The 26,110-nt window shown below is 34.8% G+C and overlaps 1 protein-coding gene across 1 annotated transcript in view; it reads left to right on the top strand.

Moving 5' to 3' along the window:
* The window catches only part of dy (transmembrane protein dusky), a 38,571-nt gene that overhangs the window by 5,391 nt on the left and 7,070 nt on the right, over window positions 1–26,110 (top strand). Inside the window, exon 2 of the mRNA XM_089728377.1 lies at window positions 15,201–15,257. Within this exon, the coding sequence (XP_089584503.1) occupies window positions 15,207–15,257 (51 nt within the window). The 5' untranslated portion in view covers window positions 15,201–15,206. The remainder of the gene's footprint in view (window positions 1–15,200; window positions 15,258–26,110) is intronic.

Raw genomic sequence — 26,110 nt, 5'->3', positions numbered from 1 at the left:
GTTAAGTTAATCTACCGCATTAATAGAAGACATCTTTTTTTTCGAAAAGTTCATTGTATTTGTTTTTTAGAAACTAAACATCTCAACGAGAACCAACGCTTAGATTCCCAGAAACGAACACTTTTACTATTAGTTCGTGGGAGAATCTCAATAAAGGTGCGATCTGTTTTGTATCAAATTTTTTTGAGGCTGTAAAATGGAAAGTAGCGTAGCGAGTTTACACATGCGCTCTCCGCGCTTATTATGTCGTATTCATTTTAATTAGACGCGTGAATTTAGGAGTGTCTGTGACAATAAGACTTCTAGTTTGACAGGTGGGAAAAGGCGGGAAAAAAAATGAAAATTCTATGAAAAAAGCTAAAATAATACTTAATACATTTGGCATGAAATTAATATTAGCTATTAACTCTGTTTGCTTTTCCAAAGAAAAATCACTTAACAGACGTACAAAGTAAATTATCCTTAAGATAAGGCTAAATATTAAGCATTATACGAAAATGGTGAGATTAATAACAAAAATCCGAACGTAAGACTTAATTAATGGATGTATTTTGGTTTATTAAATTAAAAAGATACGATAAATTGGAAGCGAGCTTAGGGTATTTTTAACTAACTTAATTATTTGTGGAATTGGACTAGTAGAGATTTAATTACCGTTAAGATATCGGAAATTCGTTTTTACAAAATAATCAAGAATTAGCAAGGTCCGTATTGAATTGAGATCTCACTCTTTACCTCTGTAAATTTTTAAAAACAACTAAGTTTTCCAAAAATCAAGCAATTAATTTATATTTCCCTAGCGTTATAAATTAGGCCTTCGAATTCCTAATTTCTTATTTAAAATGATATAATAAAATGAGCTAATAAACCTACAGCCGGTATTTGATCAGTCGTAGAAACGTCGTGTGGAGAAAGTCTATGTACAGGGGTCATAGGTATCAAGACAATATTGATGTTAATAGACTGTGCTCTAAGGTTGGCTTTTAAATTTTTGAAAGTTGAACATGAATTCTATTCTACTGTGCAAGAAATAACCAACTCGGAACGTGTTGGATCGATGACATTATGTAAAAGATCTAAAAGCAACATTCTCAGATTATATCAGGTAGTTCAAGGTCTATCTTTGATTAGTATTATGACTTTTAAGTGATCTTTAAAAACATTTATTGTCCTTGCTCTTAGCATCACTAATGCCCACGACTTAAGAGCCGTAGGGAACACTCAAGAACTACACAATAGATCTTCAACATCGCTTACTATTCTTTGTTTTTTTTTCATTTCACTAAATCTTAATCGTCACGTATTCATAGAAAAAAAAAAAAAACGAAACAATGGCCACAACTTAACTTTCAAAAGTAACTTTGACCTCTTCGAAATAAATAAAAAACTATCTATCTCCAATGTCATCTAAGTCGTTCTCATCAATACGGAAATAATAAATAATGACCATTTTAAGCCCATTCACCGCGAAGATACGCGGTACATAAAAACTTCAATGAATTTCCAATTAAAATGTTTGATTACACAGCTGTCTCTGTAAGTGACTCAATAATAGTGCGTCCACGACGATTGACTTACAACGAACGCACTTCTTTCAAAATTTATTGGGTTATAATATTAAAATTATTTAGATATTTTATTATCATTTACTTTACCCCACATACTTTTAAATGTGTAATCCTATAAAATATCATAACGATATGTCCTTGTTGACGAAAAATGATTCATTAAATTTACTGGTGGTAGGACCTCTTGTGAGTCAGCGTGGGTAGGTACCACCACCCTGCCTATTTCTGTCGTGAAGCAGTAATGCGTTTCGGTCTGAAGGGTAGGGCAGCCGTTGTAACTATACTTGAGACCTTAGAACTTATGTCTCAAGGTGGGTGGCGCATTTACGTTGTCGATGTCTATGAGCTCCAGTAACCACTTAACAGCAGGTGGGCTGTGAGCTCGTCCACATACAAACGAAAATGCTAACGTAAAATTTCACTGGTATGAATCGGTTGTTCCGGCTGCATATTTTGTTCATAATTCAACAAAAGCTTGCGCAAGTCAATCGTTACATTAATATTTGGTCAGTGAAAATCATATTTTTTGTTCGTCATCTCGCATCGTCACATTCAATGGTTTTCTACGTCAGTCATATTGTGTATTGGATTGGAATTGTGTCAATCGAACGACTAAGAATTTGTGTCGATAGATAAAATACATAGTTACATGGTGTCAGTTTGTTGACCGCCTTTATTTATGAATAAATGATTGTATTGTTGAATTATAAAAGAAATAAAACTTGAATAATTCTGTGTAGTTTTGCTTCGGGCAACGATCTATGTTTATCATAATTGTTATTTGAATGTACGTGAAGATTTAACTTTAAAGAGGTTCTTAAACACGCGCATAGAATACTGTTGAAAAGCACAGTTAAATTTGCATATTCTATGTGATGTACTCAATTCAAATTGTATTTAAGATACATACACATTTTCCAAAATATTTAAAGTTAATTGTATCTTATGAACACTTCGTATTTGTATGTTTTTTTGTGGATAATTGTTTATTAAGGTTTTCATCGCCGCGACTTAAACAAAAGAATTAAAAAAATACAAAAAAAAAAATCTTTAAAAAATTAGAAAACTTCGTTTAGTGAAAAGATTACTACGCTACGTCTACATTTTTGTAACCGTAAATTAAATGTCAAAAAAACCTGCCGCCGGCACAAAATGTACCAGATGAGAAGGATCTGACAGGAACCCTTTTTATTTTTAAAACTAAGGCCTTCACTTTGAAAAACATCATACATTAGTTTATTGTTTTTGTTATTAGTCTTAACTGTATTAATAGCAAAAGGGTACATTATATAATATATGTGCTTCTTATAAAACCAGGATGTTTGATTAGTGCATTATTCATTCTAATATTTATGTTCTTCTTTAATCGAGATTTAAAAAGTGTTCAGCGGGAGGTCGGTCCGCAAGCATGAGTGATATTTCAGCATCAGGAAGGTCCTATTAAGGCCCTATTTAAACGACCATAAAAAAAACTAACACCCGTATTCCAAGACAAACGTGATAAAGAATAAATAAAAGTTCCTCGTCTTATGTGTGTCGAATTGAAGGCAAGCGAAAAATCGGCGGATAAAAAGCCTCCACTTGACGTCTTGACGCGAAATTTTATCCTCATTCGAGTTGAGGAAGAAACAGAGCTACCTTGAGTTTTACTACAAAATATTCATTCATCACGTCATAATTATCAGACTGCCAATTGAGAGCGCTTAAGACTAGAAAATATTACCCGATATTAGTCTCGTCTATTAACAAAGTAGAGTGGAGGAGATAGGAGTGTGCGAGCAAAAACATTTAGAGTTATTATACCTGTTACTTAGTAATAGTTAGTAGTATACTATACATTACAACCTATCAATCCCCCTCGTTAAGTTTTAAATACTTTATGCGAATAAGCTTCCATCAGCTATCGGAGAGTACTCGGCGATAGGCAACGAATTGGCTGTGCCCATTGCTGACGTCCACGAGTGACGGTAATCACTCACCATCGTATGCTCGTCTGACTACAAAGGCCATAAAAGATCAAAAATCACTACAAACACGGAATTGATGACGTCATAATTTCAATAAATCTCAAATAAGCTGGCGCTCCAATAATATACACGCTTTGGGTCACGTGTATTTTGCTTACGTAATAATTTCTAATCGATTTGTAGCTATTGTTTTAGAGCCGATAATGTACGCCCGCCCAACCATCTATTATAACTGCGTAGTTATAGTACTGGTTTAGCACATTTGAAAGATTTTGTGTGACGTGTGATATATTTCGAGAAGAGTTCTCTCAATTTCTTCCTGATTCTTCTCAGTAACGAAAGTGCAATCGTAATTAATGGTGACGATTTGTAAGTCTAATTGAACTATACATTTTTTGAATGGTTTGATTTGATTTTGATTTATATCCCACTTTAGTTAAGACTTGACTCAATTCATCATTACGAATTGCAATACGCTGACATCCATCATAAAAATACTAAAAAATACCGACAAAAATACCTCGAAAGGAACGCAGTAATTCAAAAACGACCTCGTAATTAAATAAAAACGATTAAAAGTTACGGGTATATTTTAAAATGCGTTGTAATACACGAAGCGAGCTATTAAACATTCGAAGTGACACGTGATAAGCTCTGAAGCGCCGCCCAATCGATTACAGCTCGTCGCGATGCGTGTACGCTTCAGCGGATCGCCTTTTATAGTGACGCAACACCGTCGATAACAAACTATCGATAAAATATGATTAAACTTTTAATTATAGTAAGTGATAGCTTCAAGCGCGCTTAAGGACTGTGATTTTTCAATCGTGACGTATCGTAAATCGTAAGGGAAAATGGATTCTCAAGTGCTCAAGGTTGGACAGGCGATGTGGTATTTAAATTGATAATAGACAACGATTGAAAGACGACATGTGTAAGAGGGGAGTGAGGGAAAAAACGGTATATGATAAAGAAGTATGGAAGGAGAAAACATGTTGCGCCGACCCCAGGTGATTGGGAGAAGGGCAGGAGAATGATGAATAGGCAACGATTGCGATTTATAGCAAAGCCCGGAATATTTCGTAATCTATTAGTGATCCGTTGGCAGCTGGAATTGGCATTGACGATGGAACGACCTTTTTTGATGCAACATTCCCTATATAATCAGTAATAAAACTTTTTAAACTAATGTTTTAATTCTAGAAGAAACCAAAAATTACAAATAATTGTCTTCAGATATAATATTTTGTTGAGATAATGATCAGTCGTGGTTCGTATATCTTTATTTTTATTGGTTATATGGAAGGATGAGCTCACAGCCCACCTGGTGTAAAGTAGTTACCGGAGCCCATAGATAACAACAACAGGAATGCTGTGACCTACCTTGAGATATAAGTTCTAAGGTCTCAGTATAGTTACAACGGCTGCCCCACCCTTCAAACCGGAATGCATTACTGCTTCACGGCAAAAATAGGCAGGGTGGTGGCACCTACCCGTGCGAATTAAATTAAAGTCTCTATTGTATTTATATATCGGACTGTTTATTGCAGAAGTAAACATTAGGGCGATGCCTACCCATTCCCGTTCTCAATACGCCTTCTACTAAATTAATTAATAAATTGTTTTTCAATTAAATGAAACTGACTACTTCACACCGTATTCTATCTTCACGCTTGATTAATGTGAAATGATTTATCCCTACTATCGAAATATCGATAGTAACGCTATCGATATCGATGCTAGCACCACGGTGGTCTTGTAAATATCGATACGTGCAAACGCTAATTAGCTCCGGTGAAAGTTACCGACCGACTGACCAAAATCCAATGTTTCGACGGTGCCGATTTTAGATCAATTCTACTTTCGTTTTTGACTGCTCTTACACGTTCACTAGTGTCGATTTGTTCTGTGAACAGCTTGGTACTTGACCACAATGTACGGGCAGTCGCTGTGGGAAATGAATTAATTTTCAATTTCAGCCTTCGTTTGTATTGACAAGCACATTGATGTTCGAGTGTATTGTTTTAAGTTGATTGATTTATAAAATATGTTGACTACGCGAAACAGCTGTTGCGTAATGCGAGCACCTTATAAAAAATTAAACTTCTGCAACAATGAGTGCCAATAACGTTACCAATATTTCAAGGAGAACATTGTAAGACAAACAACGAGCAATCAGTCAGATTCTAGAGCCGATTAACCATTGACTATTAAGAAAGTTTAAATAGCTTTAATTACGCCACGTATCCTAATTAATAAAGGCTAGATGTCAAACATTGAATAAGAACATAAGATCTTATGATATCATAAGAATAAAAACATAGTATTAGTAAAAAGTAAAAATAAACGATTACCACTTTTAAATTATATAACATGGTTCAATATAATAAATCATCAATAATTAAGGACACCCTAGTAATTATGATTTCAAAACGAACGAATTCAAATACTGTTGGGGATGGAAGTGTAAACTGATTGAATGAATTCAGTTATGATTACAATATTAAAGAGGAAAAAATGTTGTAAATTTGATAAAATAACACATTTTTTAAAATTCGAATTCTTTCTTATTCACATTTTGAAAATTAGTTATGCAATCCACATGACGTCATTTTAATATCCTATCCTATCTGGGTCAGTGAAAAAACTCTTTCACACGTTGTACCAGAGGTTATTTAGTCTACTGGAGTATTCCGTTTCTCGTTTGTATGGCATTGGGTCTGCTATGTGGGCTTGCGAGACAGGTTCTTTAGAAGTATTGTTTGTAACTAACCGTTAACTATTCCTAGGATTCTGTGCGAATCTACGATACAATAGACTTCATTATGCTTTGTAAGTTTGTTCAATTAAGACAATCGATTTTAAATAGCGGTGTTTTAATTTCATTGGTAAATAAAATAAAAAAATTGTCACTTGATCTAATTTTATTGGTACGAAAAACAGGGAAATTATTCGTAAAATGAATGACTGTTAGGCTTTCCTTGTATGCTAAAATATGTAAGTAAGTATTAGTATGGATCCTAAAAATAAGATATTATAATCATTTTAATGTATAGCCCGGAATTTTTTCGTAACCATAATCCTAATTTATTTATCATGTATCAATTGAATTTATGTTTTTCAACAACATGGTCATATTCAATAAAAGAAGACTGATATCACTGATATTCCCTTTACAAACAAATAGCTGTCGTAAAACAAAATACAAACCAATTAAAGCGTAACATGACAAAGCTCTCGACGGTAAAAGTTTAGCGAAAGCAAAAGTTTTATTATCCAATGTCATTGTCCAACGTCACGACATGCATTTTTGACCGTCAAATATATTGAGCTAGCGACGTGATCTATAATAACTTTCACGTATTTCAATTTATTAAAATCCTGTGTTTCAGACTGGAAATCAGAATAAATTCGTGTAATCTCTAAATATAAAAATGGATTGCTGTTCGTTAGTCTCGCTAAAACTCGAGAACGGCTGGACCGATTTGGCTAGTTTTGGCCTTGAATTATTTGTAGAAGTCCAGAGATGGTTTAAAAGGTAGATAAATATGAAAATTCCTTTTGTTTGTTTTAAGTTTATTTTATACAAAAGTTTAGATCTTTTATTTATCGATTGAGGCACTACGAAGTATGCCGGGTCAGCTAGTTAGAAAAAAAAAAATAAGATTTTTACCGATCGATCCATTTAAGGGCTGTTTCTTATCTGATTTGATTGAAAGCATTAAATAGTTTATGATGCGATTATTACTACTTCAAAGTATGAAAATAAACACGTTTTCGTTTGAAGGGTGGGGCAGCCGTTGTAACTATACTGAGACCTTAGAACTTATATCTCAAGGTGGGTGGCGCATTTACGTTGTAGATGTTTATGGGCTCCAGTAGCCATTTGGCATCGGGTGGGCTGTGAGCTCGTCCACCCATATCCGCAATAAAATAAAATAAAAAACTTTTCAAACTGGAATGCCCGACTATTGCGCAGTAGAAATATGCCAGATCATAGTGCTTGCCTGAATGAAGTTATTTTCGGAACTCAAATCTCTTATGTAGCCCATCGGAACGAGGCGCAGTCAAAATCCTAGAAATAAGTAGAGAGAAAGCGCAAACAAACTTGCTTAAGATATTAACGTGTTACATTGACGATATATTTACTTTGCTTGTTACTCGAACTTTTAGGTTTTTTGACATTGGTATGTACAAATATAAAATATATATGGACAGCGACTAGTTAGTGGAACGAGAATCTAGGTGTGTGTGTGTGTATTTCTTTATATTAGAGCTAGTGTGTACTGTGCTGATTTTTATTATTTTTTAGGGCTTAGTTGGGTGGACGTTGCTTAGGGTGGACGAGCTCACAGCTCACCTGGTGTTAAGTGTTTACTGGAGCCCATAGACATCTATAACGTAAATACGCCACCCACCTTGAGATATAAGTTCTAAGGTCTCAAATATAGTTACAACGGCTGCCCCACCCTTCAGACCGAAACGTATTACTGCTTCACGGCAGAAATAGGCAGGGTGGTGGTACCTACCTGTGCGGACTCACAAGAGGTCCTGCCACCAGTAAAAACCACATACCAGATACCAGACGTCAGCGATGCTTACAACCAGATTCTTTTTAAATCACATTTGAAGGTGATTACATTTTGTTTTGTTCATATAACAAACAACAGAATCTTTAATCGAAGTAATAACAATGTTACACGCGTATTGGACCACATTGTCGCAATCTGCTTTCGTTTTCGTTGATCTGCGCGTGCGCGGGTTCAACGCCCTCAGATCTAGTGCGGAGATACGTCGTACGCTGCAAACCTACTGCGCTAACACGGTCTAGACCTTAACTAGACTGTTTTTCCGCTTTGTTATAACGAAATATAATTAATGTGACAATATCTTTTAAAAAAATATTAGCTGATGAAAATAGTTCGAGATTCAAAAGGAAGATTCGTAAATCGCAAATCACTTTATTTATTTTTTAATTGTCACGTTTTTCTTTTAAAATGTCATTTTAGGCACACTTGCACCTGACAATAACTTGTTACCGTCGCTGACGAACATCGGAAATCTGAGAAGCGTGCAACAATTTCAATGGTGCAGAGACTACGATGTCCTGATTGCTGTCCGGTAATTGCATGCAGCAGAGATGCGAATATTGCGATGGATGTATGGAGTAACGAGAATGGATAGAATACGGAATGAATATATTAAAGGAAGTCTGAAAGTGGCACCTGTGACAGAGAAGATGCGAAGTGCGCGTTTTGGATGGAATGGACATGTGATGAGACGAAATGAAAATGAGGTTGGTAAGAGAATGTTAACTATGAATGTAAAAGGATATAGAGGAAGAGGTAGACCTAAGAAGAAACGGATGGCTTGCGTGAAACACGATATGTCTAAGAGGGGAGTGAGCGAAGAAATGGTTTATAATAGAGAAGTATACAAAGAGAAAACATGTTGCTCCGACCCCAGGTGATTGGGAGAAGGGCACGAGAATGATGAGAGACTACGGTGTCCTAAGTAGAATCCCAGTCGGAATCAGTATCTTTGTGAAAAATGTATTTATAATACAGAAGATACATCGAACTTGGGGCCGTTGTTTACAGAACTCGATCTATATGTACTTCTTTCAGAAAGGGTTGCTGTCATTGTAGCATAAATCTAAAACAAGATTAGTATCTTTTAATGATTTTCATATGTACAGCTATAATCGCAGTAGAGCGTAACCGAGTGATACTTAATAAAAATAAAAATTAGGCATTACATGTGTATCTATGGTAGCCAATGGGTGGTTTTAGTATAATTTTCGATGATATCATAAATTTTTCATATCTTAAAGAAGATAAACATGATACGAACTATGCACGCCTATAATTTTCTTGAAGAGAAGTTATCTGCATTTTTTTATTTAATAATCGTAAAAGATTATCAACATTCAAACACATTAAGAATATTCGAGATATTTGAACGGAGGTCCGGTGTAATCAACTAAGTGAAAGTTCATGTCGTACAACATAAGATGACCCTTCAAATGCACAGAGGCGATGTTCACGTGGGAGTATTTTTAATTTAGTTGAGTCTTGAAAACATCTAGTAATAGGTGAGCCACTGTACGTATGGGAACGCATAGAAGCAAAGTTCCTTTATTTTTGGTTAAATATGAGTTCTTTTTTGTTGTTAATTTAGCGTTGAATAGGTCGTTGACCGTGGTAACTGGCATTGAATTTGTAAGTAATAATTAATGTTGTTTAAAATATAACAATAATTATTTCGTTGAATGAAATCTTATTGTGAAAGCAAGTGAAATCGTACTTAATCTTGTCATGAGGTTATTGAAATTAGAGTCAAATTTTGTAAGGCAGCGAGCGAGTCATGAGTCTTCACCCTATATCTTACATCCTATTGCTGCTGTGAAGCAACCAGATATTCCAGTCTCCAAGTCCCGAAATTCGTTCCAGGGAACGGAAATACTTGCTCTTTGACTACGATTGCTAGAAGGACTCCGTACACACTGACTTTGGCGGTTGTGATGTCGATAAACGCCAGTCCGACTTTCGTGAGATGATCCACAAAAGCTAGCGTTCCCCGTTACCCTTGAGCTTTCGAGTTCTGTCAAGGACCAGATATTTGGATGGAAACACTAGGATGAAGTTGTTTATGTATTCAAAAATGTTTCTTGGACCACCCGACAATCGCGGCAGGCAAGGTGATAATAACCATTTGCCCGAGCAGATATTCAATACCATTAAGGTTTTGACCAATTTATGTCTTTCAATGGGCTACTATTATATGTTCTGCTTGTGCTGTCATTTGGTAACTGATCCTTCCAACTAATAAAACCGAGGAGCTCGTTTTATATTTCCTAATAAATTTCAAATCCTATTTAAATATTTTGACTTCAAAAATTCAAATTTTGAAACTAATTATTATTTTATTGATTCAATTCAATTAATAGCATGATGTGCTTTCAGTAAATTTAAGAGAACATTGATCTGTTGTGATTAGAAGGTTTTTTATCCAACTGGCAGATCTGACCACTAAGGCTGATCGAAGCCAACTTTTAACTAAATAAACTTAGGAACTTATCAATTAGCACCTACATACATACGTAATATATGAACCGCAAAACAGCACCAAAAGTGTATTTAAAAAATATAAAGAACACCGCGACGGCTAATAAAATTAATGACATGCTCCAGCAGCCGTTGATCCGTTAATAACCGCCTTCAGAGCGAGAAACCTGCCAATAAAACATCAAGCCGGGGGCACACCACACCCTCTAATTATCGAATATTCGGACTGTCGCAAAAACCGACCGCTCTTACACTTTCTCCCAGTCACATGGCCTACTTGCCCATAAGACCAACCTGTCAGGCAGGAACAAGCAAAATATTCGGTGATTAAAATTTTCGAGTGTGCCTGCAGCTTTACTTTCGCTCCTGCCAATTAAAGCTGGGTCTTGTTTTTGTCGGTACTTAAAATTGAATGGAAACAATGTGTCCAACAAGGTTTTGCTGCAATGATTTCGTTGGAAAATTAAATATAGGTATATTTTGTAGGTCGTTTTGTTGTTTAACTATGTCTAAATGATCCTTCAGAATTAGATTATACTTGTGTAGAGAAAACTAATGACTTGAATGATTTCCATGATTCGCAAGCTATTAGATATGGAATAAAGGGAAAGTCTTGAGCACACCGTGACCGCTTCGTCACGGCAATTTAGCTAAACCGCGGGTATGAATAACAACGTTGGATGGATCTGATAGGATAATTGGAGGTGATTCTTCAAAAGGTGTACAAATAATTAATTTATTTCTATTTTAAATCTTAATTTTCTTAACACATTATCTACCATATAACGATCTTGTTTTAAGTTATTTTTTCAATTAATTATATTAAAGTTTCACAAATAGCTTTCTCCAAAATATATATAAAATTTGACCATTTGCATTAAACATTCACAGGGTTTGTTCAAATGAATTATTTCTTGTTGTTCGACGTTGAGATGTTCCTTAATCAACAGCCAAATACGTAATATGAATCACCTAAGGGAGATTGGAATCTTTGCGTGAATTTTCCCCGACCCACGCTTCCTTAGAAACTCGAGTTCAAGGGTGAACAGGTCTGTCGTTACCTTGTCGACGATTTAATAGGGTGACCAAATTTGAATGCGATTCTTGAATTTCTTTATTGGTGTGAATACTGTACGAAAATATTTGTGATATCATAAATTGGTGCAAAATGTGAATTTGTAGACTACTTAGTTTCATTACTTAACAGAGCATGTTCTCCGTCCGACCGCTCATACATGTCGTTTCTAAGACTTTGCGTTGTGGTTTGTTTCAATGTTTCTATTACAATGTTACAATTCTATTACAATGTTTCCGATACACTTTTTTTTTATTCCTACCTAAGCTGATGGTCTAGAGTTACTATATCAGCGTCACCGAGCTAGTAGTTTAGCTCACGCGGCTCAAACCTGATGACGCTGCTAGCACAAAACCTATCAAGAGCCGTGCCTCGCAGAATATACCAGCGGATCGAAAACGCGACCCACTGAGAAGATCCGGCAAGAAACTGAGTTGGTTGTGTCTGTGGGTTAGTTGACTCGCTGAGCTCTTCGTCGCAAGCGCCGGATTCGACGAGAACGATGACCGGTCCGATACACAGCTTACATACTAAACATGGGTTGATTACAAAAAACTTAACAATTACTATTATTTCTAGTAATACAAAAAAATCCATTCAACGATTTTACTAACTTTGATAAGCTAAGAGGGATTCAAATTAGAATTTTGAAATTAGGACCTTCAAAATGTTACACAAACTTGTCGAAAATTTACAAATTAGTTGAATTTGTGCTGACCCTACTCTCGGAATCCCTGTTACTTAGAAACGAGCTTGAAAGGAAAAGTTTTGGATCGAAGCGAGCTCTTTGATTTCGTTTGTAAATGTTTACTGGAGATAATGTGTTTTATTATTTGATTACTCGTTTCAATAAAAGCTATTATTTATGATCGTACCTAATTATTTGAATTGCGCAGACAATAATTTTGTAGTCTTCTTTAATTACCATACCGATTGTTGGTTAGATACTAATTAGTTTTAGACGCTCAGTCTAGTCTTTGGCCACAAAGAATTTGTTCGTCCGTAGTAAAGGCTAGGACATCCATTCCGCAATACAACTAAGACTTCTATCTCATGCTTGAGGCTTAATTGAGGTTAATGGACTTCAATAACCACTATTGTGTCAACTAGCCCGTCTAGTGCTATATTTTTAGACACACAAAACTTTATTGTGTACTAGCTAACCCAGCAGACTTCGTAGTGCCTCAATCGATAAATAAAAGACCTAAACTTTTGTATAAAATAAACTTAAAACAAACAAAAGGAATCCGTCCGACGGAGGACACATCAATACATTTTTTTATTTCTATTTATTTCCAAGCATTTTCATATTTATCTACCTTTTAAACCTTCTCTGGACTTCCACAAATAATTCAAGACCAAAATTAATCAAATCGGTTCAGCCGTTATCGAGTTTTAACGAACAGCAATTCATTTTTATATATTACTAGCTGACCCGGCAAACATTGTTTTGCCATATATAAGATTTCTAGGGAATTTCTAGTGTAGAAAAAAAAACTAACTTATTGTAAGTGTGTAAGGATGTGGTAAATGAGTGAAAGAGGTATGTAGTGCTGCGAACGATGAGGGAATATATAATAAAAATAACAAAACCTCATTCAACCACATAATAACCTCATTATAACCAAAAAAAATGTCCAAATAAATAAAAAATGTTAGGGGTGGACAACCCTAATCACTTAGGGGTATGAAAAATAGATAGTAGCCGATTCTCAGGCTTACTGAATATGCATAAAAAATTTCATGAGAATCGGTCAAGCGGTTTCGGGGGAGTATGGGAAACATTGTGACACGAGAATTTTATATATTAGATATAGATAAAGGGTGTTTTTACATGTTATTTATTATTACGATGAGTTATGTCATCTATTTAGTTATTCGAGTAATTTCTAAAGCAATTCAGGCCTACAATAGCTCGATTGGAATATCAATTTATTTCATAATTAGTTATTGTATTACATTCATAAGTCACGCACCTAGAAAATATGAAACAATGTTGTATAATATTATACAAAATTGATTTAATTCTATCTAACATTTAATTAAGTAAGATGAATTTCACTCTCACTTTCTTCGATTTAATGAACTAATTCTCGAGATTTATTTTGACTGCAACTCTAAACAGTTCAATGAAACAATAACAAAAAATTACTTTTAGTTTTTAATCTGGAAGTTTTTTAATTGTGAGTTTATTATTTATGAAGTTTCGGATACTTTACAGCTTTCCTGGTCACGGACGACTAAGGTGTTATTCGGTAAAAATATATTTTTATAGAAATATTTTTCTAGAGCCCGTCTGTATTTAAAAAAAATATATCTAGACTTTTACAATTATTTTTTTTAATTTTTTTATTGCTTAGATGTGTGGACGAGTTCACAGCCCACCTGGTGTTAAGTGGTTACTGGAGCCCATAGACATCTACAACGTAAATGCGCCACACACCTTGAGATATAGTTCTAAGGTCTCAGTATAGTCACATTATGTTTCACACCGACCGCACTGGTAGTATCTTGAGGTCTAGCAGTTTTGTTTGGCTTGGATTTTTATCTTTAGAATAAGAGGTTTTCAGGTGTTAAAAAAAAAATCATACCATAAAAGTAGTCAATCTCAACTACAGCCTCACAATCTCACAAAACGCTTAGTTAAAGATATGCTTTAGATATTTTCAACAGAAAGAAAGAACTACGTCAGGCCATGTTTGGTGTTTGACCATGGTTTGTCAGTAATTCCTCCCTAGGTACAAAAAAGTTGACCCCAAATAAATTTTGTACCAACTTTCTAAATTAAAGACCTCGAGCATTGCCAACAAGTATGTCAATAGTTCGGTTTTAAATTTTACATTCAAAATGTAAAAATATCATGTTTCTCGGTTCCGAAGCGTGACTTCAACTTTCTATACGACTGAGTTTGGCACTCAACTAAGGTTATTTGGTAGTAAGACGTATTGTGCGCCCTTATAGGTAGCATCCTGACTCTCAGTTTTACGTATCATGCGCTCCAAATTGAAGATTGGCAGAGCAAGATTTCGACCTCATGTCTCAATGTGGACGGCAGCCGTCACGGTGAGACATATATGTATGTCCAATTTATTCAATTAGACACCAAAACACATCGCAGGCGGGCTTTGAACTTTTTTCATTTTTTTATTGCTTAGATGGATGGAACGAGCTCACAGTCCACCTGGTTTTAAGTGCCATTAAGAGCCCATAGACATTTATAACGTAAACCTTGCTACGTAAGTTCTAAGGTCTCAGTATAGTTACAACGGCTGCCCCACACTTCAAGCCGAAACGCATTACTGCTTCACGGCAGAAATAGACGGGGTGGTGGTACCTACCCGTGCGGACTCACAAGACGTCCTACCACCATTAAAAACCAGAATTTGTTTATATATAGCAACAAAATATTTTTTTTAAGATTTAAAACTTCAATTGTGTTCAATTACGCTACTTATGCTATATTATATGTGCTGCGTATGTATTGTAAGCCAAATAATTAATTTGTTTCTATATTTGTTCACAGTTCAGAATGCGGCTAAGAAGAGGTCTCACTATAGGCATTCTACTCATACTGCATATGGTAAGGAATAATTTAATTAAACGAAATCTATTGTTTTGATCTTAGATTAAATTTACAAATAGCATAAGCTCGGACAAGATTTTAAGGTATTTTGCCCTAATCCTTTAAGAAAGCAAGCTTATCGTTGTTTAAGAAGTTCAAGATTTCTATATTTATCATGAGGCTTAAGTCGGATTAAATTTTTTAACTTTTCAAATTTGATCTAAAATTAAATTTAATTTAATAGATTGATAACATAATAAACTAAATTAAATAAAATGAAAATCAGAAATTAGATGAAATAAAGGAAAAATATTGTAACTATACATTAATTTATTTGAAATCTATCATGTACTTAACCTAAACAGCATAGCAAAGCGTCTTCATTATCAATCATAGAAGTATCTCTTAAGTGTACTTTATCACGCTTTTATTATTAGCTTGGTATGTATGAATGTAATATATGTTTGTGTGTAACGAAATCTTTAGTCATCATATTCACCGACTTCAACTTGAATATTTTGGACAGGTATCAAAGACCGATGGCAATAATAATGGCAGTAAATTTTGTTTCGCTGTAATATGCTGATTAATAAAATAAGTAAAGATGAAACGAATTGGAATTAAGCGTATTTTTTTAGTTACTGAAACTACATATACTTATATGTATTAGATATAATTTACAAAATATTTCATTTCACTAACAAAATCATTCGCGGCATCTACTCCTCTCCATATGTTATGTGTGTAGTGAGTACACTACTTCGTATGTTAGTAAAAGTAATGCTTAATTACTTAGAAGCGTCTCATTTTAATTCATCACTAAAACTGATTCGATTCCTATAATTTTACAACTAAGATACATGCTGCCATTCATTGGCTATAATTTTTTAATTTTTTATTGCTTAAATAGGTGAACGAGCTCACAGCCCATCTGGTGTTAAGTGGTTACTAGAGCCCATAGATATCTACAACGTAAATGCGCCACCCATCTTGAGATATAAGTTCTAAGGTCTCAAGTATAGTTACAACGGCTGCCCCACCCTTCAAACCGAAACGTATTACTGCTTCACGGCAGAAGTAGTCATTCATTCGCTTTACAAAACAATTAATTACAAGTTGAATAATTAAAAGTCTATACAACACAAAGCAGAGTCGTAACAAGACCCAAAGTAGACCGGCGCTCATATGAAAGTTAATGATTTTTAATAGTACCTCCGTTTAAGGTACATCACTTGTCGGCCGCTATCGAATCATTGAGTTTTCACTAAATTACTATAATCGATTAACGTCGATTATCTCGGATGCACATTTCGATTAACAACTCGTGAGCATAAAGTTTTTGCTACGATTTCCTGTAGGAAAGCGATAACGATTAGTCGTAGTTCGGTCTTTTTTGTTTTTATTGCTAGATTACTGGTGGTAGGACCTCTTGTGAGTCCGCACGGGTAGGCACCACCACCCCGCCTATTTCTGCCGTGAAGCAGCAATGCGTTTCGGTTTGAAGGGTGGGCCAGCCGTTGTAACTATACTGAGACCTTAGAACTTATATCTCAAGGAACTTATACCTACCCTATATTAATGGTATGACGTACCTGTGGGCCCGCACGAGTAGGCAACAACCCTTTGCCTATTTCTGCCGCAAAATGTGCCCGCTTTAAAGGGTGGGACAGTGTAATACAATTACAGCCCACTGAGTTTCTCGCCGGATCTTCTCAGTGGGTCGCGTTTCCGATCCGGTGGTAGATTTTGCGAAGCACTGCTCTTGCTAGGGTCAGTGCTAGCAACACTCCGGTTTGAGCCCCGTGAGCTCATTTACACACGTTAAAAGGGTGAAGCTGAAATAGGCTCTCAAGGCTATCAGCATCGGTAGGAAAAAAAATACAGTTATAACTTCGACCTTACGTCTCATGATGAATGTTTATCTATAGGCTCCAGTAGGCCGAGAGCTCGTAAATCCATCCACACAAAAATATACAATTTAAATCAACCATAATGCTGTTAGCAATTTATTGTGTCATTTTACTTACGGTTGAGGTCTGTGTTCACTTTATATTCGTTAAAAATAAATAATCTAAAAGTGCAGAAATGCTTCAATTAAACGGAAAAAAATATCGTGATAAAAATCAAGTTAGCAATTTATCATGTCATTTTACTTAAAATTGAAGCCTGTGTTCACTTTATATTTGTTATAAATAAATAATCTAAAACTGCAGAAATGCTTCAATCAAACGGAAAAAAATATCGTTATAAAAATCATGTTAGCATTTTATCGTGTCATTTTACTTTGATTTGAGGTCTGTGTTCACTTTATATTCGTTAACAAAAATAATCTACAACTGCAGAAATGCTTCAATCAAACGGAAAAAAATTTCGTTATAAAAATCATGTTAGCAATTTATCGTGTCATTTTACTAAGAGTTGAGGCCTGTATTCACTTTATACCTATTCGTTAACAAAAATAATCTAAAACTGCAAAAATGCTTCAATCACATGGAAAAAATTTTCGTGATAAAAATCGAATCCGGCTATCGGGCAGCAACCCCAAATATGGAGACGACACACTGCACTGACACACGAGGTTGGTTCCGCTAGCATCGTTTACCTGTTTATCTTACTGCAGGCGGCGAGGGGGTAAAACAAAACAAGACCGTTAACATTGTAACCATGGATACGTTTTGTTCGACTCAATTCCGCGAATCGAAGTAAATTGCATTGATTTCACAGAGATTTTTCTTTACGAGAACCACATGAATGAGGTTGTTCAATTTAAGAATAATTTTCATACTACTTTTTTTTTCAATTAACATATATACATAAATCATATGGTGATTTCATATTATATTTAACGGTATATATCTATTTATTGTATGTATGTATTTTCTTTAATAATCTGTTGTTATTATTGTATATGTATTCCATTCCCGATACTTTTAGTGCAGCCCTCGTAGTACACCGCAACATACCTACCTGCTGTATATTTACCTGTTCAGAATTTCGGGACATTAAACGGTTGTCTGGAAGAAATCTCTTTTAGCGATAAGATCGCTTATTGTACAAACGTATCTGCTTGTTGACTGTTTTCTGATGTTAATTGTGTTTTGGTGTGCAATAAAGTATGTTCTCTCTCTCTCTCTCTCTCTACACATTTAATTAAAATCGCCGTGTTGAAGTATTTTGCTAAGCAAAACTTGAAACAGGGCTGCTAAAAGCGACAATTTTATAGATAAATAAAATATCAAGAAAATATGTATTATTATCATTCTTTAGGTGGTCTACCACTGTCTACAACATAACTAAGAGGACGCTCAAGCTAAAATCTCAATTGTACTTAATAAAACCGGCCTAGTCTTCAAATAAAATGACAGTTAAGCCCAGAGATACGCGCGGGATAATCATCGGTTTTAATTCTAAATGAAACAGCAAGTGTATACTAACTACTAACTATGTAACTAATCTATACTTCTATACGAATATTATAAAGAGGAAAGATTTGTTTGTTTGTATTGAATAGGCTCCGAAACCACTGAACAGATTTGAAAAATTCTTTCAACGTTTGGAAGCTACACTATTCCCGAGTGACATAGGCTATAATATTTTTTGAAAAAAATTAGGTATTCTTACTAAAACTCCAATAATGTAACCCAAGGTGTAAAGAAATTACCTAAAATAATATTTACATAGCGTGCCCTGCGAAAACTATTGATAATAGAATAAAATAAGGTACTACGACTTTGTAGAACACATTATTATTAAAAAAAAGTGTTACGACAGCATATGTCTAACTATTATAGTTATGCCGCAATAAGTGTTCTTTTATCTAAAAAAAATAAAACAACGTCAAATATCGTTGAAATTTTTGTTAAAGACCCGAGCGGAGCCGGAGCGGGCCGCTAGTCGTAAAAATAACGGCTCAAGTCACAGCTAAACGTATGAAGACGTCGACATATCGAAACTCAGTAGACAGGTTCAGTAGTAAACAGAACTCGGACCGATTTATGACAATGGTGGAAAGAGTTGAGAGCCGCTTTCCCGATAGCCCGGTCACCTGACGACCTACAGCAACGACACACATCGTTTTAATATCCTGCTCACGACACACTATTTTGCTGACTTACCTTAGTTTTTGCGGTCTCTGTAATTATCCGCCATTACCGCGCCGCCGGAAGTCGGTTGCCTGTCAATTTGTTTATGGTTTTGATTAATGCACCAATAAATGTTGAAGCGATTGTTGTCTCGTTTAAAAATTGCGTACAGCTCAATTAAAAGTTTGCTTGTTACAACACATATCGAAAGTTTCAAGAAGTTGACTCTAAATACCCTTTACGTTCGGTTCAAATTTGTTTACGTTTATTTCAATTATATTATTAATAGTTCAATATTGTATAACATTTAAAAAAAATCAAAGAAAATATCTGTGGACGTATTTAAGAGCAGCAACTGTGGTTTTAAGCAATCCGTTGTTATGCATGTTTATAAAATTTAATAAAACGTATTTTTTTTTTTTCACTTAGTCTCAATTTCAGTATTTCAACCTGAATATAAATAATGAATTACAAATAAATATAACATAATCATACAATGGCGATACTATCGCTAAACGCAATTTAAGAAAGAATATAACCTTTTTTAATTTTAATCTATGAAACTCTGAACCTTTGGAATTTGAATTTTCAATATTTTTTTATGCATGGTACACTTTTTTAATTTACGAAGTGTATTTATTTTTAACGCACGTAAGAAGTTGCACGTAGCAAGATAATTCTTTAAAGTATTTGAATAATTTAAGAATGTATCAATACTCACAGAATTTATTTACTGACGTTACAATTTTACTCATACACAATACTTACATAAAAACGGCCTAAGAATTGTTAGGTTCTGTTTTACTGAGGGCACTAAAAGAGATGTAACTTAAAAAAACATTAGTGTAAGACCATTGCAGCTATAATCGAATTTTCGTGACATTACCAAGTTACCCAACTTACAGTCAATAATGTTTTAGTGAAATAATTTTAAAATTATGTCATAACGTACTTATTTCTGGTTATCATGAGAAATTTAAAAACAAAATACCCCACTTATTGTGAACCTAACAGATTACAAGTTTGTTGTTGAATGCTGACACAGATAAATGTATTGTTGCTGTCAACTTGACTATAAAGATGAAAGGAAAATCAGTACGCCGGGGGCATTGACCTACTACTAAGTCTTAGTAGTCTTAGTCTAAGAGCATATTTGTAATTCTTTTTTATATTCATTGTAAGTTCAGAATAAATAAATACACTAAACTTAAAAAATTTAGATATTTTATAAAAACTTTGCGTTGATTATTTATCATTTTAAATCGACTTATTATAACTACTTGTGTCACAGGCTTAGGGACACTAATAAACAAATTTAGTCTTCAAGCGGGTTTCATAAGTCTTCATTGAAGTTTCAAGACAGCCCCTGGTTTGCTGATGACCAAGGGCGGCGATGGATGGTTAATTAGAAGGTCTGCAAGCTCACTTGCCAAATGCGGAAAATATTTCAATAGCAAGACCTATCTCAAGACCTATCTCAGCAATATTATATCAATTAGAACACTCATTTCTCGTCCAAAGGCACATTCATAATATAGTTATTAGTTGATAGCTGTAAGTCGAAGGTCCACATTAAAAAAAATCTTGGTTACAGTACAGTATTTATGTATATCCAATAAGATCTGGAAACAACAGAAGTTTTAAATAAAGTAAATTTTAGGCATAAGGTTTTTTTTAAGCTATTGCATAGATTTTATCGCGGGCCTTGAGCGCGGCTTGAGAGCGGAATCGTGAAATTCCGTAACGAAAAAACCTTCCACTCCTCACTACGCTACTATGTAGCTCGCGTTCAATACATTCACACGTTACGCTTGTGTAGTGTTTAAAGTAACAAGTTTAAACACCGATTTATGTACTATCAAAATATGTGATATAATTTCGTGGGTAACACAACGATAGCGCGATTCAGTTTTTGCGTCAAGCGCAATCTATCGGCAACAAACGGAATTGTAAAATAGAAAATTATATCACATTACAATGTGTTGGGCGTGCCATTTTCTATCGCTTAGTTGAAGAAATTTATTACTACACCTACTACTCATTCAGTGATTGGAGTGGCATTAAAAATAAACTAGCTAAACCGTTGATTCTGGGCGAATGAGAGTTAGAACTAGCATCCAAAGGCGTGTCTCTATCCCATGTAGCGCCCTCTAGTGAGTGCGCGGTCAAAATGGAATACTCACAATGTAGCAGATTCATTGAAAGTTTCTCGTCGGATCTTATTTTATTGTTGTTTTAATATTAAATTATTATTGTAGATTTATAATTGCATAAGTTGATAAAAAATGCTATGCAATAGCTTTACCGCGGCAGTCTCCGAGTGCCACACGTCTTTTTTTAATTAAGACTCCTACTATTTTGTCTAAATTATATAAATGTAATATAATATAAAATAAAATATAATAATATAAAAGTTTAATATTAATGAAGCAAAGTAAATTATAAAGTGCAACGACCTGTACTTGACACAATGCACTTGTTATTGAGAAATGTACTGAATTCACACGTTTTAATTTCATTTAGTCTACAATGACTGTCAAACTCCATACTTTAATGATAAATTTATTTAAAAAATCTAGAAAAACACACTTAATGGTAGAACGAATTAAAAAGTTTTTCTTTTAATTCAAGTGTTTCTGGTCAGGACCAGGTTAGGAACCACATTGTATTGCCATCGTTTCTTGATCATGTGCCAATATTCAAGTTAGTTAGATACTCATTTGATTGAAAATTAAGTAAATTGAACGAGGTTTTGGTGTCATTCGACAAGGAAATGTCAAATTTCGATTTAACGGCGCAACAACTCACGCCAGATCAAATGCTTTAACTTTACAATACTGAAGTTAGATTTCGCATGAACCACTACCATTAATTTTGGGCTGTGACTTCCAAATCACTGTTGCTTCCATTCTCGGTCCTCTTCTAAAACTTGCCATTCCTATCATCAGGGAAATTAGATCTGTTGTTATTTGCGGACGAACTTTGGGTCTTTCAGTAGGCTTAGTGTACTCTATCGTATATCCCATCGGGAGTGCTCTGAAGCTCGTTTCTGGGTGGTATTATCTTCTGCATTTTAACATCTCACCACTTTTTACTTTTGTGGAGTTAATTCCTGTATCAGAAATCTCAAAAAAAATGCTGAGTCTTCGAGTCTTACCAGTCACCTACAAATTTTAGTAGTAATTTTTAAAAATAAAGTTTTTTTTTCAATTTTGTTGCAAAATGAGGAAATTTAAATAATTTTTAACACAGTTAACACAGTTAATACTACCTTTATGGTTTAATCTCGAGTTTTTCTTGTAACTATTTTATTACAAATACTTTACGGTTTTTGTGGTCATCGACGACGACACATCAGTCGTAGGACGTCTGAAATGTCGGAAATAATCTATATATTAATACGTGAAGCAAAAACTTTGTATCCCTTTTTACGAAAATTGCGCGGACGGAGGAGTATGAAATTTTCCACACTTATAGAGAATATAGAGAAGAAGTGCACAATGCTAATATTTTTTTAAAATAATGCATAAAAGATATATTAAATCAATAAAGAAAACATTACACACACTACATACCATGTATTTGACGCACACACGCATGCATACTATTTATTGTCAAACTTTTGTTCTTGGCGTTTGTTGTCAAATTGAGAATAGATTAAATATTGTTTGTCTTTGTTAATATTTTTATAGTGTAGTCTTGGCGAAATTTGTGATTATAGAAGTATAAAAGACAATCATAATAATGTACAAACTTACAATTCCAATTAATTATAGTCGAATTTCGACTACTGCGGGACCTCTAGTACATATAATTGCAGAAAAAAAAGCAAGATTAAACCATAAAAGCGTTTTTAATTATGTCTACTAAATGCCAAAACTGAAGAAAATACCATATTTAACTTTCTCATCGGAACTATTTTCGCCTGGAAACTGCGTTAATATCACTAAATTTTTTTGAAGTATTGGTGACTTTGGACCTTATCCAAACTGTTTCAGTATGATTTGGCCAGTGTCCAGAATGGGCCATAATCGAAAGAATTGTTTGTCATCTAAAGAGTTTGCTTGATTTTTCATTTATATATCATAGAGGTAGCGGAGACATTAGGAGTTGAAAATTGAATAAATGAAGAGAGCGAGATTTTAATCGGCTTACTGTAAAATGTAAACTATATCTATTTGTAATGTTTATTGTTTAACCAGTATATAACGTATAGCGACCCGCCCTCGCTTCGCTTCGGAAACATTAAAACACACATGAAACCAAAAAAATAAAATAATTTTTTTTTTAAAAAAAGTAGCCTATGTTCATCAGGGACAATGTCGGCTTCTAATGGAAAAAGAATTTTTCAAATTGGTCCAGTAGTTTCGGAGCCTATTCGAAACAAACAAACAAACAAATCTTTCCTCTTTATAATATTATATTAGTATAGAGTATAGACTATACTGTCCAATTTTAATTCAAGATCAATACTATCGTACATTTAGGTAGTTTTCCAATTACAGAGCATAATGCGACACAGTGGCGCACAATGCCGAATTATGCTGAAGCTTAATTGGAACGTGAATTAGTTTTCAAATGCATCAGCAGAGTGCGCTAATCTAGCACAGTTTTAATTAACATTGATTATTTTTAAGAAACTAAGACGAAACGAAAGCCTTACAATTTTTTTCAACATTAAATAATATTACTAACGATAATATAAACAAAATTTCGATCAATGCCAATTTAAAGAAAAAACACTTGTTAATTGTTTGTCTGTTATGTTGGTATCGATTGCACGGGCAATAAAAATCAAACCCGCAAAATTATAATTTGCGTATCACTGGTGGTAGGACCTCTTGGGAGTCCGCACGGGTAGGTACCACCACCCCGCCTATTTCCGCCGTGAAGCAGTAATGCGTTTCGTTTCCGAAGGGTGGGGTAGCCGTTGTAACTATATTGAGACCTTACAACTTATATCTCGAGGTGGGTGGCGCATTTACGTTGTAGATGTCTATGGGCTCCAGTAACCACTTAACACCAGGTGGGCTGTGAGCTCGTTCATCCATCTAAGCAATAAAAAAAAACGCATTACGCACAAACATTACTTTTGAGAGTGCTCGATTGTGCGAAGCGTTGCTGTAGTTGGAACATTCAACGTTGAGCATTATGCCGCATAATGCGCTCTTGTGCTGTTATTTGGAAAACAGGGTTAGTAAATTGCGTCTGAGATAAAGCACAAATACAAAATCAATTGACTTACAATTATTCAACTCAGCTACATACAGCTTGTGGAACGAAACATTTGTTGATTGAAGGACTAGATAATGACTATAATCAAGATAAAACTTCGACTGAGAAACTTTCTCCATTTTGATCCGGTTCGTATTATGGGTATGTGGAAAAAAATATTCAATTTGATTGCTCTTTTCATCCAGACGCTTGCCCGAACGCCCGAGGTCTTAAGGTCAATAATTATCACTTACCACCAACTTCGTTTTACGCAATTTAAGCTTAGGAGGCAGTTTTAAAGGACATTTATAGAAATTCTGCAATTAGACATTTCAAATTTTTTTTTATTGCTTAAATGGATGGACGAGCTCACAGCCCACCTGGTATTAAGTGGTTACTGGAGCCCATAGACATCTACAACGTAAATGCGCCACCTATCTTGATATGTAAGTTCTAAGGTCTCAGTATAGTTATAACGGCTACTCCGCCCTTCAAACAGAAACGCATTACTGCTTCACGGCAGAAATAGGCGGGGTGGTGGTACCTACACCCGTGCGGACTCACAAGAGGTCCTGCCACCAGTAATTACGCAAACTCAACTTCATACATTCAACGAATATAATTGACACGCTATTAACTACTTCACTCAGTTTATGTATTTAGTGCGCGAATATTTCAAATGTGAATGTCGATAGAGAACACGATAAAATAAAATTCGTTGATTTGTTAAGTACTGTACTTTGTAGTGCTCAAAGTTAAAAGCAAGTAACACAATAAATTCGATCCCAAATCATCGACAGATTCAACCGAACCTTTATAAAGCCCTCTCATAAATCTTTATCGTAAAAAAAACTCGTATGCGTCCGTTCTAATACTTTCTAATTTCGTAGCTCCGAGCGAAACAAATAAGAGCAATAAAGTTTCAGATACGACGAGGATTGTGGTACTTCTTTGATGGGATATTGAAAATGCACTGTCATTCTCTTATTGTGTACTTGAAATTTTGGGTATAAATTTTGGTCGAACTTACTTCTGACAATACATGTAATGCTTACACGTGTAGCTTGTAGCAAAAATTTTAATATTTATGTTTGTTGTATAAGTTTCGACGAGGATTGTGATACTTCTTTGATGGAATATTGAAAATGCACTGTCTGTTATTGTGTACTTGAAATTTTGGGTATAAATTTTGGTCGAACTGACTTTCTGACATTACGTGTAATGCTTACACGTGTAGCTTGTAGCAAAAATTTTAATATTTATGTTTGTAATATAAGTTTCACGATTTATTTTCATACTTTTGTTGTTGTGCTAGTAACAGTACGAATGGTAAGCCGTCGACGTCGCTCAAAGCACGTCATTACGGATCCTCTTGATCCATTAACGGTGCTTTTAGGCACCACAAGCACCGGTCACCGTCCTCGTCGAACCCGTCGCTCGCGACGAAGGGCTCGACGAGCGAATTAACTGATAGACACAGCCCACTGAGTTTCTTGCAGGATCTTCTCAGTGGGTCGCATTTCCGATCCAGTGGTAGATTCTGCGAAGCATTGCTCTTGCTAGGGTCAGTGTTAG

The sequence above is a fragment of the Bombyx mandarina genome, chromosome 06, assembly GCF_030267445.1.
Source record: "Bombyx mandarina strain Sakado chromosome 06, ASM3026744v2".
In the NCBI taxonomy this organism is placed as follows: Eukaryota; Metazoa; Arthropoda; class Insecta; order Lepidoptera; family Bombycidae; genus Bombyx; species Bombyx mandarina.
Note: the sequence above shows the minus strand (reverse complement) of the source record. Positions and strands in the feature narration are given on the sequence as shown.